Here is a 17,680-nt window from a genome sequence, read left to right on the forward strand (position 1 = left end):
TAACTGTAAAAAATAAACAAAAACTACTCATATGCGGTGATTTCACTATAGACTTTAGCAAAAGCCATAAAAGAAGAACAGAACTATTACTTTCTTATAACTTGAAAATCACAATACGTTCCCCAACACAAGAAACTTGCTCTTACAAAATCCACAATAGACCAAATAATAATTAACTCTAATCAACAACATTATAAAGCAGAAATAATAAAGACTGGACTTGGAGACCACTATGGACAAACCATAAGCTTCAATATTGAATGCGATAAGGCCAACAAACTGACAAGTACATATGAGACCAGATCTTACAATGATCAGAATACTGAAATATTTATAAATCTTTTAAGAAAAGAATCATGGGAGGAAATTTATGGTGCTGGAAATATATCTGACAAACTTAATATCTTATATATATAAAATCAAAGATGCTGTAACTTACCAGAAAGCGTTGGTATGTTGATAGAGACAATAAAAAACACAAACACACACACAAATTTCAGGTTTTTGCAACCTTCTTAGGGGGAAAAAGGACAGGTATACACTTGCACACACACACACACACACACACACACACACACACACACACACTCACACACACACAGGCAGACATATGTAAATGCATTTACATATGGGATGGGTTCGATTCTTGGTCAGGTTGGGGATTTTCTGTGCTTCGGGACTGGTTGTTTGTATTGTCCTCCTCATTTCATCCTCATCGTCACTCATCACAGTGGCTAGATTGGATTGTGTAAAAAAACTTTGGACTGTGTAAAATTTGGGTCTTTGGAAGGGTGCTGATGACCACACAATTGAGTGCCCCACAAACCAAACATCATCATCAGTTTTGACTTGAGTAAGCACCAGCCACGAGAGCCTACATACAATGAATGCAGGGGTAATTTGATAACATATCCGGACAAGTAGGTAAATTGATTTTCAGAATATTTATGCACAGTTACAATTGTTTCATTGCCAGGGGAATAGTCCATAATGTAAACACTGTACATGGTGATGCTTGGGTTTCTGCACACGCTTGACAAATGCGTAGCATTAAGTAAGTGTGGCTTGTGTATTTGCTATCCCCCAGTGCCCCTTATGCAACAGTGACAAAACCTGCAATTGAAGGGACCAGAGAATGACCATTTGGTGTTGGTCTGGTTCTGCAGTTATGATTTTATTATTGACAACAAATGTATTTGTACAAGGCAAGCCTGCAATGCTGAGTCATTGGGAATTTTTCTCGACAGTCTTTTTTATTACTATGGTTTGTGCTTTACTGGGAAATCATCTTTTACTGAAGTAAGATCCTTGTCTAGATGTACTGAAGTAAGATCCTTGTCTAGATGTGAGCAGACTGTATACTTAAGAATTAATCTTTCATTCTGTAGTGGAATGCACACTGTGCTGATACATCATGGCAGACTAAAACTATGTACCAGATCGGGATTCAAACATCAAACCTTGTCTGTGCAGGCAATGCTCTTAAGGACAGGACTATCCAGGCACAACTCAGGACCTGCCCTTCCAACTTCAATACTGTCTGTATCTCTTTCCTGTTTTCCAAACTTCTCAGAAGCTCTCCTAATACTTGCCGGACTATCACTCCAGAAAATATTTTCTATTCCCAAGAAAGTTATAATACGGAATCATAATGTGTGTTCCTTAGCTCTACAGCAGACTGATGTCAGCAGTAAAGATCTGTAGTTATGTGCATTTCCATGATGGCTTTCCTTGAAAATGGAAATGACTTGCATCTTTAACCAACTGCTTGGCAAACTTATTGGTCCATTCACCTAAAGGATCTTCACTGCATCTTCAAATGGTGATATTGACTATTTATGGAATATTGCAGAACTAGCACTCCTGAAAGAAAGGATACTGCGGAGACATGGCTTAGCCACAGCCTGGGGGATGTTTCCAGAATGAGATTTTCACTCTGCAGCGGAGTGTGCACTGATATGAAACTTCCTGGCAGATTAAAACTGTGTGCCTGACCGAGTTTTGAACTCTGGACCTTTGCCTTTCGTGGGCAAGTGCTCTACCAACTGAGCTACCGAAACACGACCCACGCCTGGTACTCACAGCTTTACTTCTGCCAGTATCTGTCTCCTACCTTACAAACTTTACAGAAGCTCTCCTGCGAACCTTGCAGAACTAGCACACTCTGCTGCAGAATGAAAATCTCATTCTGGAAACATCCCCCAGGCTGTGGCTAAGCCATGTCTCCGCAGTATCCTTTCTTTCAGGAGTGCTAGTTCTGCAAGGTTCGCAGGAGAGCTTCTGTAAAGTTTGGAAGGTAGGAGACAGATACTGGCAGAAGTAAAGCTTTGAGTACCAGGCGTGAGTCGTGCTTCGGTAGCTCAGTTGGTAGAGCACTTGCCCGCGAAAGGCAAAGGTCCCGAGTTCGCGTTTTGGTCAGGCACACAGTTTTAATCTGCCAGGAAGTTTCATATCAGCGCACACTCCGCTGCAGAGTGAAAATCTCATTCTGGCAAGTGTGTTAATGTCACTTTTGGTTTTTACCTTGGCCTCTGTAACTTTACGTATAAATAAGTCCATTCTTTGTCATCAGCATACTTTTCCCATTTGCTTCAACCTTGCTTAACATGATTCCATTCTCAGTATTGTTCCATTTTCAGTTAAACATTTCAGCAGCCCACACATCTCTCTTAAAGACTTAATAATCCAGAAAAAGGCTCTAATAGTGTATTGACACTGAAGGATGCCAGTTGAATGATGTTGTTTGTTAAAAAAGTTTGCATTTTTGATTATATAATTTATATTTTGCAAGTCATTTGAACTAATAGTTACCTTTACAGATTGGAAAGTTGTTCTTGTCAAATGTGTGTAATTATGTAAGTACTGTATTTTTGTGCTATCACTACTTTCCTTTTTATTTTCTTTCAGTCAAGAGCTGGACTTTCATTGCTTGCATACTGTTACTTCTATACTCAAGATTTTGTAAATGCTGCAGATTGCTATGAGCAGCTGACAGCTCTTGTCCCTGAAGAAACAGAGTACAAATTGTATTATGCTCAGTCTCTGTATCAGGCCTGTCTGTATGAGGAGGCTATGAAAGTTACATCTCAGATAGATGATCCAGCATATACCACCAAGGTAGATACATGTGCTTCAATTAATCTACAATGTGGTTTAAAATTGTGTTCAGTGTAGCATTTAGACACATTTGTAAGTGTTGTAGGGCTGATGTAAAAATTGCAATAGTTTTAAATTTGATCACTTTTTACATATTTTTATTCTTTGTACAGTAAACAATTTTGAACGAACCACTCATAGTTAAATTTCCACAATAAATATTTCTTGATCTGACTCTTCTGAGTACTCAACAATTATGGTACTTTAAGACAGTGGACTTCCTGAAGTGCCTTTGCCACAGATAATTGTGACCAGACATGGTTTATTTTGTCCAGTCCTATGAATCCTTCTTGTGGTCATGGTTGAATTATGACTGCAGGCACATAAATCAGCAAGACTTACACAGCAAAACATCAAGTATAATGTCTACGTTAAGGGAATTGAGCTGACAAGAGGTCCCTATAAAAATGGTTCTGTGACCAATCTCTGTGCTAAGGCTTATAAGCCACAATTATTTACATGACAGCAGACATGCAATGTCTTCTTTGATCCACAGTCATGAACATTCTGTCTGATTGATTATCTCCTCATGCAAATTGCTTTCATAAACCACTTGAAATGCATGAGGCTATCAGAATCTGTAGGAAGCAAGACACAGTACTGTGTATCAAATCTTGGTGGAAACCAACTGCCATCCCGGATACTCATGAGACTCAGTTATTTAGATGTACTTCAATATAAGACCAGAAATATTCTTGACTGAATTTCCAAATTAAATGTGTACAGCACTTTAAATGAGTACAAAAATTCTATGTGGGGTGTTGCAAAAGAAAATGTATGAAACAACACTGTGGGTATAATTTTTTTTTAAATTGATCACCAGAGGGCTGAGCACAATTATCCCACTGTTTTACACACTAAAGGATTCCCAGTTCCCAGAATTCTTGTGGCTGTCACAGGAGTTGGTCTTGCAATGTACCTTCAGTTTGTCACTCAAGTTTAAGCACTTCCCTTTGAGATTTTTTTTTTTTTTTTTTTTTTTTTTTTTTTTTTTTTTTTTTTTTTAATGAACCAAACATGTGGAAGTCAGAGGGTGATATGTCCAGGTTGTAGGGCGGTTGCTCAAGCTTCTCCCGCATGAACTTGACCATTACTCTTCATGTCCTTGGAAATATGTGGGCACACGTTATCGTGGAGTAAAATCACTCCCTCTGAGAGTTGGCCAGACTGTTCGCTCTTTATGGACTTGCATAGGCTATGGAGTGTCTCACAGTACATGTCACTAGTACATGTCACTATTAATGGTCTATACTCTGAAGAGTATCAGACATCTAAAAACAGAGGAGCAGTGCCTTACCTGCTGAGGTCACAGCTTTGATTTTTTAAAGGAACATGGCACATGCATCCAACCATACTGGACACCACATTCACATTCCTAGATGTCTTACTACATTATCCCGAAGTAACTAAAGTAGATTTCAACTGGTTTGGTTGTTACAATGTTTTGTGCCTTTTCATTTGAACACTCCTTATATGTCAACATAAACTGATGGGTATAAACAAGGGGACAAACATTTCTGCTGTATATATGGCTCCAACCATGCCCTCAAGACTTACTTACCAAATGAATTTACCATCTATTATACATGCAGTCCTGAAGGAATTCTACTGGGTACTAGGGCACACAGAATTCAGAACAGTGAACTGACTAGTGCAACAGCGAAAAAGGTCTACACAATACCTACAGCCAAACAATGTGTCATTCTAGTGCCTCACTGCTGAGACAAGAGGCCATGAAATACAGTAGCGCACAAGCTTTTGTGCACTGAAGAACAAAAAATTGAAAACTGCACTACCTTATCTGGCCTGCTTGACAGAACTTCATTAGTACACCAATGCACTACATAATAAGGTTGGTGCAAAATTAGCATGACCAGGATGATGCAGATTGTGATGAGCAGTACTAAGGTCTATCCAAAATATCCAATAGCAGTCCATTGGAAAGTGCAGAGATTGTCACCAGCAATACAAATAAGTGTAATCGAGGCTCTGCAAATATGGGAGTATCTGACACATGGAGAAGAGAGGGCTGTCCCCAAGTCAACAGTGAAGTGCCTGTCCATCACCTCTAGGAGCTTCCAATTTTATGCTATGTGTGGAGGGATGTGTGTGTGGGGCAGGGAGGGGGGGGGGGGGGGGCTATTGACCAATAGCACTTGGGCATTGTAGATGGTATATAGCAAGACAGTGCCTCCACTATAGAAAAGGCACATTCAGTTAAGAAAATTCCTGAAACTAGTAATGAGTAAGGAGTATAGTATCACTTCATTGTAACATCAAACAGCAGTACTCCTTGCAAATGGTTCAAGCATTGCTAGGGTGTGGAGTCCTGCTTGTACTAACTTCACTGTAGTGATGGAAAAACTATCCAGGGTATTCTGTAAAATCAATATGAGTACATACCTCCTCACACACTAGCCCTCATGAACAAAAGAATGTCTTTGAAGTATTCAAGCAACATTTTGGGAAAGAACTGCAGATGCTGTGATTCATTAAGATTCAATTCAGGGTATGGACTAATGAGTAGATTATCAGTGATGCAACACCTTACGTAAACTGAAAAACAAGGTTGAAATGTATCATCCACAGTAGTTTCTGAACTGAGATATGTATGATAGTTATAACATTTGTTGATTCCATCAGTGGTAAACTGACCATCAGGAAACCAAATATCTAAAACCAGTACATCCTTGGCACTTATAAATTCACAAAATTCCTTATAGCTGATATGATCTCCTGTACTGTGTACCACATTTAATTTTATAGATTCATTCGTTGTGTAGAAACCAAGGAATATGCTTATGATTACTGGACTTGCATTTGGGAGGAATAGGATTGAAACCCTCATTTGCTCATGCAGATTTATGTTTTTCATGGCTTCCATAAATCAGTTAAGGTTAATTTCAGAATACTTCCTTTCAAAAGGATACAACTAACTTGCTTTCCTATCCGTGTCTTGTTTAAGCTTGTGTTCTTTCCTTTATTATCTCCTAATTGTGTTGTGCTACAATTTCTGTGTCTTACAGGACATTGTCCAGTCTTATCCCCCTTTTTCTTCTTATATGACATAGAAAATGGGAGGAAAACCACATTCGCAAAGTGTGTTGAGGCCCTTCATAAACATTGTTCCATGAGAAATTTTTCATTCAGGAATCTGGCATAGGTATTCTCAAATAAAATCCCTCCCATTTAAACTGCAGTGCTGTAAACAGACACTGTGTAAGCAAACACTCCATGTTTAAATACTCATGGCATGACAGCATAGAATATGAAATACATTAGTAAATTTTTCCAACCCACGTATAAATCAAACAATCTGAAATGGCAAGGCCCATCACTCCATCCATTTAGTGATGTGCATATCTTTCCATAAGTGATCTGTGAATTCATTTGGCCAGCTTTGCACTACCATAGGTATCAAATAGCTGTACTTCAGAGACCATTGAGAATATGACAGATGTTCTGAAATGAGTTTGTTTCAGAATGAATCATCCTTTGTTGTAAGTACTGAAAGTATTGAAGACAGTCATAGAATAAAAGTACATAGAATGGTGAATTTAAACTCAAAAAGTTTGGCAGTTCTGAATAAATAATTAGACTGCCATAAAAAGTAAAAATTCATTATACATCAGTGAAAGTAACGGGAATTGTGCATGGGATCCACACAACTCTTGCAGGTATCTCTTTAAGCAGCTGAGAATATTAACCCCAGTACATTTATGCACTTATGAAATTTGTTATCAACAATTCATCTGAGTTTGAGAATAACAGAGATATTCACAAGTACAACACTAGAAGGAAAAATTTTGTGCATTACCATTTAATGAATTTAACTCTAGCACAGAAGGAATATGCAACTGTAAAACTTTTTAAAAATCTACCTATGGAAATAAAAGTCTGACAGATAGCAGAAGTGTTCTCAAATGTAGATTAAGTAAGTTTCTCCTTAACAACACCTTCTGTACTATAGAGGAATTCTTGGATATAAGTGCCGGTAGTCAGTCAGTTTTGTAGAAAACAATTATAAATGGCCAGTGTGTATAGTCACATTCCACATCATAACATTTATGGTGAATATGATCTATGGGACTAGTAACTAACTGAATATGGCATATGAACAGAAGATCTCTTGCGTAATAACGTCTAAGGTCATGTTAAAAATTTTTAATGATCATCATGATCACATTTTACTGTTCTAATAACAGATTTGACCATCTTTGACTCATGTATTATTTTTGTATCCAGATTACACTCTTGCCTAGTCCCACCCTCATATACGTACCAGCTTTCATGTGTTGTCATGTTGTTGCTGTCAGTGAGAAGAAACACGAAACATGAGTTGGTCTAGAGTTACCAATTAACACCATTGGCAAAATAGCTACGGAAAAACATAAATAGAGAGAAAAATTTCTTCTTATTATTTCCTTTTGACTACTGTTCATGGGAAAACTAGCGATTTTGTTAATGTGTGAGAGATAGTCATAATTTTTAATTATCTGATCAAAAATAAAGCTTTGTAAATAATTTTTTAATTTTTTTTTATGGTACATGCCTGCATTTGTGGTATACATTGAAATCGCCACACCACAGCCCTGTAGCATGCTGCTAGAAGAAACTATACAAAATGGCACAGTCAGTTGATAAAGTGGAGTATCATACAGTAATTGGTTTCTTGCATTTGAATGGGAACAACATTACAACAATTCATGCTGAGTTGGTGGAAGTGTACGCCAACAATGCTCCATCGTATGACACAGTGGGTAGGTGGTGCAGGTACTTCCAGTGTGGTCAGCACAATGTAAATGACAAATAATGAATAGAGAAACCATCTCTGTGTGAAGTACTGAAGTACTTGGAATAGGAAGCGAAGTGGAGGTCTTGGTGCTTAAAGACTAGCATGTCGCAATCGATGCAATAGTGGGAAAAGTGAAAATCACCCATGAATCAGTTTCTGACACCTTACACAACATTTTGAACCTGACAAAAGTCATTGCCATCTGAATTCTGAGACTGCTTGTGCCTGTTACAAAAGTCCATCGAACTAAACTAGCAGCAGAAATGTTGCTGCTCTGTCAGGTCAGTCCAGTCCAGATGATGTCTCTAGCCACCTAACCACCATAAACGAATTCTGGGTGTACACTTATGACCCATAGACAAAGGAGAAAAGCAAGCAGTGGGAACATATGGATTCAGCACTGTTGAAAAAGACAGAGATCTAACCCCATCTGGCAGGGTAATCCTGAATGTTTTTCTGGGACTGCTGTGGTGTGATGCTAAGGAATTGTGCTCATAAGTGACCCAGGAACATGCTACTGAAATCTCCTGATGAGATTATAGCAGGTTGTCAAAATGAAGTGTCACAAGAAGCTGTTCCAGGACAATATCCTGGCTCATTCTGGGAAGGACACAATCACACAAGCTGCTTCTTTTGGCTATCAAATATTACCTCATTCTCATATTCTCCTGACATTTCTTGCAATGACTTCTTCCTCTTTTCTCTGATGAGGAAAGGGTTGCATGGTAAGCATCTTCAGAACAACAAGATACAGAATTCTGCAGCCAAGTTATCCACAGTTGGAAACATGTTTCATTGAACGGCGAAGTTTGATCCATGTACTGATTAATATCAATAAGTTGTGAGTGTGCCAAAGACATTGTTTCTCTGTGACTGGGCGATGGATTCTGTGTTACCCCAGCAGGCAACACACATAGAGGCAGCAAAGTGAACTTGATGCTGAGCACATCTGCACCTACTCTCACTCTGTCTGTATTCTTTGTAGTTATTGCTTGGTCTCAGCTGCTAAGTAATATGTTGTGCTTCAGATAGATTGGAACAAGTGCTTATGCCACAAGTGAGATGGGATTGTGGTTGGAGTTCGTATGAGTGGAGTCGATGGCCATAGTTAAGCAGTGTTGCACTTAGCAGTAATCATTTTCTGGGAGTGGTTAATGGCCAATCAACAGGAGTTGACCAACAAGCGAGACTCAAACCCTTGGCCTAAAGTTACAGAGATATGCATGTGGGTGTTTGGGATGCCATGTGGCGATTAGTGAAGTGCTTTTATTTTCACCAGAGGTATTATATTAATTTCACCAACACATTGGAATCCCATTGAATCTGGTGACCCTTAATTTTACAAAACTGTATTTTAGTTGTGAATGATTTGTCAGAGGCCCATTTTCTTTGTATTGCTCTTGACCAGGCTTTAGGAGAGTTAAAAAATAAAATTAAGTGAATGTTACTGTTATGTTGAAAAGGTGTGCCCCTTGACCTCATGTGACACCATGCCAGTTAAATTCAAATTCTTGGATTGACAGTGCTAGAAGTCATTAGTTTGTTTTCACATTGATATTTAATGTCCTGAGAACAATGGTGTTATTAACCTTTTCCCCAAGGCTTCGCTTGCATACATGTACGTCACATATATTGCACAATCTTCTTTTCCATACCCTCTTTGTCCATCTCTTCTTTCTCCCCTCCCTCTGTCCATCTCCTCCTGCCTCCCCTCTCTTCACACCTCTTCTTCTACCCTCTCTAAGGCCTCTCCTCCTCTCCCCTCTCCATGTCCAGCTCCTCTTCCACTCTCCTGCTGTCCATCTCCTCCCCTCTCTTCTCAGTCCACATCCTACCCTTCCCCTCTCAATCCATCTTCTCTTCACCTCTCTCTGTCCTTCTCCTCCCTACTCTCTCTCTCTCTCTCTCTCCATCTTCTACTCCCAAATCTGTCTGTTCATCTCTCTACTCAGCTGTGCCCATCAGCACTTGTAACTCCTGAGAAGGATACTACCTGCACAATATGCATGTTGGAAAGGGCCAGACTACATGTCAGGCTTGGAAGTCCCTTTTTTGCTGATATCTCTGCTCCTATGGGGCCCAGGAGCTTCTAATACCCACAGGGCTGATTCTTATATAGCAAGCAGTACATGTACCAAGATTGGTTGAAATCAGTCCAATGGTTTAGGTGGTTTAGAAGAAGATGTTGCCCACACACACACACACACACACACACACACACACACACACACACACTCTATAATGATTTTATGTAAGCTGTTTTAAGGTGTACTTTCTAATAAGCTCATGAGTTTTTTAATGCTTGTGGGCCAAGTATGTCACTGACAATTGAAGTAAGTCATAGTTTTAAATTAAGTGAATTATTTTAATACATCACTTTTAATATACTGAGTAGTTTACATATTCATCTGTGTGCCAAATAATGCTTATTCCTGTAAGTGTGCATTGTGTTTGCATATCAAAGGTGGGTGTAACTTGAAGACTGTAATTGTTTTTGGCTCAAATTTCATTTTCAATTGTTAATAAGCATTTGCATCATCTGTGTGTTTTCTTTTGTGTAACTAGCTATACTGCATGTTTATAACTCTGCTTTCATATGTTGTAGTGAGACCACTTTTGTAACTGACAATTATAAAAGAGTGATTTGAAATTACTATCATGAAAACTTTTCAGTGTTAAATACTGATTTTACAGCTATTTAACTCCATATTGAATACTAATTCTGAATTGTTTGTAGTTCATTTGTTAAGATTTAACTAACTTGTTTAAAGGTTATACCTCTGGGATGCAAAATAAAATCTGTGAAAGAATTTTTGTATTTTGTGGCCTACCACTTTCTGTTCCCTGCTGCTCCATGCATTGCCACCATTTCAGATTTGTAGGGAAGGAATAACATAGTCACCAAGTTTCATGGTAGTGGAATGATGTGGCTACATGTTTCTATGTTTCATTGTGTGTTTGTGGTTTTTAATAGCCCTGTGTTCCATTTAAACTTTGGACCATGAACTGTTAATGTAACTGAGTAATTAAACCTTTTACAATTGGCATTTATCTGGCAGAGCTCAAAGCTACAGCTCAGCGGTTTTTTTTTTTTTTTTTTTTTTTTTTTTTTTTTTTTTTTTTTTTTTTTTTTTTAAATGCATACAGTTTTAAAGCTTCTTCCATGTAAATATCTTAATTACAATTGCTCCTTCATAAGTTCGACATATTTGACATAACTTTCTGTTTTTAGTCAGTCATTCTATGTTGCATGATTAAATTTGCTTTTTTTATCATTGGAAAATGTGGTAGAACTTTACACTCAGTTATCATATCATTGGGTAGTTCAGCTATTCTATAGCAACATAACATGTCTAGGACTGCTGTGGTGTAGAGGTCACGAAGTGGCAGGTTGTGAAGGCAGTAGTGTTGGCTGAGAGTGACTAGGAAAACTCCATTGTAAGGTACAACGTTTTTACTTTGTCTTGAGTTACCACATGCTGCATCACCCTGGATACATCCTCTCTAGGCACTAGTCCACCAGCTGTGCTGATGATGTCTGAAGGTCATGGTAGCAGGATGACCATTTGACATCTGTGTCCTGCTTTGCTGACATTGTTATATGTGGCCCTGAGTGAACAATACAAGCAACACATACTTCTGCTGGACTCTCATAGGCTTCCATTGCTACCCAATTAAAGCTAACTCATATGGAAATACCAGTACTACCATGGCTGCAAACTACTACTCTCCAAGACAGCAGTTTGGTGCTACAGTGGAGCCTGGGAGTAGGCTCATCTGTTCTGTAATTCTAAGTCCATGTGTATGTTCCGAGAACTGTGAGTGATCTGGTGGAGTTCACTGTCCAAACCGGCATCAGGTACTGGCTGGCCCATCGAATGATGAAGACTTGCGTGGACACAGTCATGCAGAGGGTGCTGTCAGACTGCATGTAACTGAGCTAAAATAAGAGGGTACTTATAGCGATTCATAGCACGCTTGTTGTGCCACTACACTGCTTCCAGGCATGTTCAAATTAACACTCCTTTGTCATTATGATGTGTAAATACTCCATAGGTCAGTCTGTAGTTGCAAAGGCTTTTCTACAATGTCACCACAACTGCACGTCTTGGCCCAGCTGCCTTGTGACGTACAGACAGGTTCGCTTGTGAAATTACATATTGGCACCTGTGCGCCAGCTGGTTTACATCACACACAAGTGCAATGGAGCTGTTTTTAATTCAGTAATACCTAAAATTTAGTGATGGTATTACAGTTCTATGTTGTATGCTTATTGCTTTTTTTATCTTTGAAAAAATTGGTGGAACTCTACACTCAGTTATCATTTCATTGTGATAATATAGTTATGTTTTATAGTATGTTCATTCATTTATGTCTGGCTTATTCTGTTACATGAAAATCCATAATACTTTCTGGCGCAGTGGTTAGCACACTGGACTCGCATTCGGGAGGACGACGGTTCAATCTCGTCTCTGGCCATCCTGATTTAGGTTTTCCGTGATTTCCCTAAATCGTTTCAGGCAAATGCCGGGATGGTTCCTCTGAAAGGGCACGGCCGATTTCCTTCCCAATCCTTCCCTAACCCGAGCTTGCGCTCCATCTCTAATGACCTCGTTGTCGACGGGACGTTAAACACTGACCACCACCACCACCACCATAATACTTTCAAATTAGTTGCTAGATTTTCCTTTTCATTTTTCATTTTTGTCTGTAGAGTAAACTGAATTTTGTACCCACTGCAAAAAAAGAGCATTATTTCAAGTCGTGTAGTGTAATTTTCCTATTTTTTGTTTTGAAGGTAAATAAATTAAAAGCTGCCATAAAATATGGAGAAGAAGATCTGGCTGGAGCAAAGGGTCTCGTGGACAGTGGTCCAGCTGATGACCCTGATACGGAAATTAACCTTGGATGTCTGCTATATAAGGTAAACTGGATGGATTTTAATAAAATTTGGGGATAACTTCACATGACATGTAGTGGATTAGCTTATTGGTTTTGTTGTGTGCTGTATTGTATATCACTCTTAAATTTATCATTTTTTTTTAGGAAGGAAGATATGAAGATGCCTTGCAAAAATTCACATCAGCAGTACAGATTTTGGGATATAACCCACACCTTTCATACAACATAGCTCTTTGCTATTACAGGCTGAAAGAATATGCTCCAGCTTTAAAGCATATTTGTAATATTTTCTACTGTACTTTGGAATTATTAGATTTTCTACAATATATTGTACTTTATTCAACTAGCTATACTTTCATATATTTTGTGAATGTAATCTACACTTGAAATTGATGGAAACTTTCTCCAGTTGATTTGAATAATTGACATATGTTACAGAATGTTCTCCAAAACATTGCAACCTATCTTTAAGTAAATAATCCAACGAAAGTCAAGTTCACCCAGTGTCAGATTCCAGTCATTTATTAACAGAAGAGTAAACACTCATGAACCAAGTCTGTAATGATAACCAAACTGATAGATTGTCCAACAAACATTTCCCCTGCATCAGCACTGCAATATAATTAAAAATGACCCTGGGCCAGCTTATGTGCAGGATTCTGGTAGGCCTGGTCTTATCAGAGTGCAGTCCTGGTGACAAGCATCATCCAGGTAGTGACATCACAGCACTTGCTAGTATTGTTACAACAGCTATTCTGTTTCCTTAATGACACTGGGTGGCGCCACTACAGCTCCCCTTCCCCCTTTCACCCAGCAGCGATCACCAGGAGAGATGATGTAGGTGATGTGTGATCTGACAGAGCCACAACTATGGGAAGGCCAGGAGATCAGTGTCCAAGGGTATCACTGTGGAAGCCCAGGGCAGGACAGGGCTCAATGGAAGTTGCATGAGCCACAGCAGGGCCAGATAGTCTGCTGGAGATAGAGAAGAAGATTGCTGATAGCCAGGATGATGGAGATGAAGTTGATTCTGATGGACCACAGAGGCCACAATATACATCAAAGGCCTGTAGCAGGCAGAGATCATTCCATGGATCCAGATTGAATGGTGTCCAAACTTACAGCCCCAGAGTGGGGTCTCCACTTGGAAGAGAGAGGCTTTGGTTACAACATGCACCAGTGACAGATGCAGCCGTCCATGAAGCTGTAGTGAGGCTGGCCACGTAGCCATTCCACCTGGCAGAATCCTTCAGTTGGAGTGGCTATGTAAGTTGCCAGAAAACTAGAGAGGGCATTAGGTGCAGTGTTGGACATCATTTCCTTTTGGAGCTGGGTCTTAAAAGTGTGGACAAAGCATTCCACATGGCTGTTAGAGACCAGTTGAAAGGGTACAGTACGAAGGTATTGAGTCCGTTTATGGGCCCAAAATTATTCAGAATCATGGGAGGTGAATGCCATCCTGATATCTGAAACCAAAGTGTGTGGGCTGCCTTCAAGGGCAAAGATTATTTGCAAGGCCACGATAGTAATGGCAGACATGATCTGGGACATGTAGAATGCAAAAGGGAAGTGAGAAAAGGAATGTCACAACATATCATAAGGAGCGCAAGAATGGGCCAACAAAATCTAGATGGTTAGACTTCCACACCTCTGCAGCATGTGGCCAGGGAGAGAACCTAGCATTAACAGACTAGGTCTGCAATTTCATGGTCAATAATGGGCCAGAACATATGTTGTTGTGCTAAACTTTTCATTCAGGACATGACCCAATGGGCAGCATTCAAGAAGTGCAGCACTCGTGCTTGAAGAGATGAAATCATGACTTGGCAGTGGTCCTCATCCAGGACTCTCAGCAGGACCCCATTGTTTAGTTGCAGCTGATTTCATCATGGCCATTAAGGGTGAAAAGTGCAGTCAGGAGTTGTGTCTGGCCATAAAATTGCATAAAGTGTGTGAGGTGACATAATATCGGGCCCTTTCAGGTGATAGCCATGACATTGTGTGATGTTAAGGGGATATCTGAAATGGCTGAACACAGATCTGAATCAATCTAGAAACGCACCCATTTGTGTTGGTCAAAAGCAGGGTCATGCCCCATGGTAATTTGGGACACTACACCCATATTAGTTTGTAACATTGCTGTCCAGTGATAGAATAGTGGAAATTAGGCAGATATAGTGCCCAGTGCTGGAGACAATCAGTGGCCTGTTTTAGTAAGCAATGTGGAAGATGGTGTGCAACATTCAGTGGTTAGTAACAAGATGAAATTTCTGCCCATAAAGATATAATTTAAATTTCTGGACTGCATAGATAATCACAGAAGCCTCCCATTCTATTTGAGGATAGTGTTACTGGGGGCCTGTATAAGGTCTTAGAAGCATATGCACATCAGAGTATTTATGGAACAGGATCATTGGTGGATGCATCGGTCTCTACTACCAGCAGCAGGCCACATGTGTAAATTGTAATCTTTCAAAGCCTGGAAAGCTTATTGACATTGAGATGACTATTTGACACACCCACCTTGGCACTGTAGTTGGTTCAGTCAGTGAGAAAGTTCAGCTAGGTTTTCTTACCAAGGAACACTTCTGGATCTTATACATTAATGGGTGGCCACATGTTGTTGATTATCGTAACATAATCTTCCACTGGTTTGAGTCCATTGGCTAAGAGTTTGAGCCTCAAATATATCAAGGATGGTTGCAAAGGATGCATTTAAGGCCCAGTGATGCCTGTCTCTGAAACCAGAGCTTGTGAATGTGATCTTCTGGAGTTGCTCCTGTAACTAAGATATTGTTAGGGTATGCGGCACAGTTTGGAATATCTTTTAATAGTGGATCCATAAAACACTGGCATATTGCAGTGGCTCAAGAGATACTGAAAGGCAATGGATTATAATGGTAGGAGTCATATGCATATCGAGTTCTAAGTAAGTTTGTGATGCTGCATTCAAGGAATTTTAAATTATTCCTCTGTGAGGTCAGTTATACAGAGTGAGATGCCATGACCCTATTTTGCTGAGGGTTACCTGGTGTCAGTAGGGGATAAGTTTCCACTTCAGCTTATACTTTTATATTTACTTTAAGATCACCACAAAGTTTCAAAGTAGCATTGGGTTTGCATACTGTTACCAGTGGTGTGACCAACGACTATAAGGAATAAGCATTCTCACATCTTCATGAGTGAGTCTGTCCAGTTCTATTTTGAGTGCATCCTTTATAGCTGGGGGCACAATGCGAGCTTTGAAAAAGTATCAGTTGTGCCACCATAAGAACAATGTGAGCTTTGAAATCAGTCATCTTCCTTAACCTAGGTGAGAAGATTTAAACATATGTATCAAAGAGAGCCTGAGGGTGATGCAGTGCAACATCCTTCAGAACCATAAACCTAAAACTGTAGAAAGAGTCTACCCCAAAATCATTGTCCACATTGTGGTCAGAAACCATAAGTGACTTTATTGTGAGAAAGTGAGTAAAACAGAAAGTTTCCCTAACAAGGATACGTGACGGTGTCTGTTGGAAGAAATAACTTCACTGAGAGTTCACATATGAATGCATCTAAGTACATTCACTGGGTTGCAGTCTGAAAGGTCTGCACCTTCATAGATTTTGTCGCTCACTCGGTTACTTCCACAGGTTGAGGCACATTTTTCGGTAGAGCTACTAAAACATACCTCTTGCAAATGTCCCTTTGTGCCAGTGTGGGCACATGCAGCATGTGTGGTGAAGAAAGAAATGTTACAGCTGGGCCATGATGCTGTCACTGATTTGGTCCATTGTCACTGGTGTGGTTGTTGACACATTCATCGAGGCCAAGGAGCAGGTGAGAGCCCCATCAGAGATGGTGTGATATCCTGTATGACCTGTGCTAGAGAGGTGAGATTTAGAGGTGAGTGCCATGAAGTCTTCTTCTTCCATAAACAAACTTTGGTCTGCATAGGTAATTCCATAGACTTCAGCTATTCTCATTACTTCACTCAGAAAAAAACTAATTTCCTCACTATGTGTTTCCACAGTTTTGAATTGAGGGCAAGATGCACTACAACATCTGTGATTAGAGAATCAGTGTAGTTCTGTCCACAGAAATATTAAAAACTGCCATTTCTACTTAGTCTACATAGTTTGGCAGCCCAATACGCACAAAACTGATTGGGGCTGTATTTTTTTTTTCACCAGATTTCTAACATTGCTGCATATTTCTTCATCAAAAAGTGTTCTTGTAGAAAAGAAAGTATTCTAACTGATTCCAACAGTTTCATCAGTTACTCTAGTTTCTGTACTAGGTGATGCAGTTCTGATTTTCCTGACAAGAACGTTGCTTTTTGTCTTTCCACATCACAAAATTTGACAAGCAGTGAAATGTAACTGCTGCTGTTAGTGGTGAGCATCTCACTCTTCACTTTGCTAGTTAAAACGTGTATGTGCCATAAACACTGGTGATGGTATTGAAAATATATCTGTCTCACTAACTAATGCTTAAACTGCCTGTTATGTTGCTGTCCTTAGCTCTTGATAACCCTGTATAGTTTGTGTTAGTAACTGCTCCATGATTGAAGACCTACACACTCGCCCAAATGTTCAAAGTCTGATTTGCAGTCATCATAAGTCTTGACTCATTGCCACTTTTGTAAAGGTGATCTGCAATCAAAACTGATTGCAATACCTTTTTGGTTTATTTGACATATTGAGATATGTCTCAGAACGCTCCCACAGAACGTTTCCCAGAGCAGTGCAAGCTATCTATAAATAATCAATCCTACCAAAATTCAGTTCAAGCAGTGTCAGAGTCCAGCTAGTTACTAAAAAGAGTCCAAAGAGGAAATGCCTG

General features: G+C 39.5%; 1 protein-coding gene across 4 annotated transcripts in view; it reads left to right on the top strand.

Annotated features, from left to right (window-relative positions):
- LOC126268192 (tetratricopeptide repeat protein 30A) overlaps positions 1-17,680 on the top strand; it is a 152,211-nt gene that overhangs the window by 23,779 nt on the left and 110,752 nt on the right. For 2 of the 4 annotated variants that reach the window (XM_049973802.1, XM_049973803.1), the window contains exons 3-5: positions 2,908-3,117; positions 12,750-12,875; positions 12,998-13,133. In XM_049973802.1, coding sequence (XP_049829759.1) covers positions 2,908-3,117; positions 12,750-12,875; positions 12,998-13,133 — 472 coding nt within the window. The remainder of the gene's footprint in view (positions 1-2,907; positions 3,118-12,749; positions 12,876-12,997; positions 13,134-17,680) is intronic. The other 2 variants (XM_049973804.1, XM_049973805.1) reach the window with 1 other exon arrangement.

The sequence above is a fragment of the Schistocerca gregaria genome, chromosome 4 (genome assembly GCF_023897955.1).
Source record: "Schistocerca gregaria isolate iqSchGreg1 chromosome 4, iqSchGreg1.2, whole genome shotgun sequence".
NCBI classification, from domain to species: Eukaryota; Metazoa; Arthropoda; class Insecta; order Orthoptera; family Acrididae; genus Schistocerca; species Schistocerca gregaria.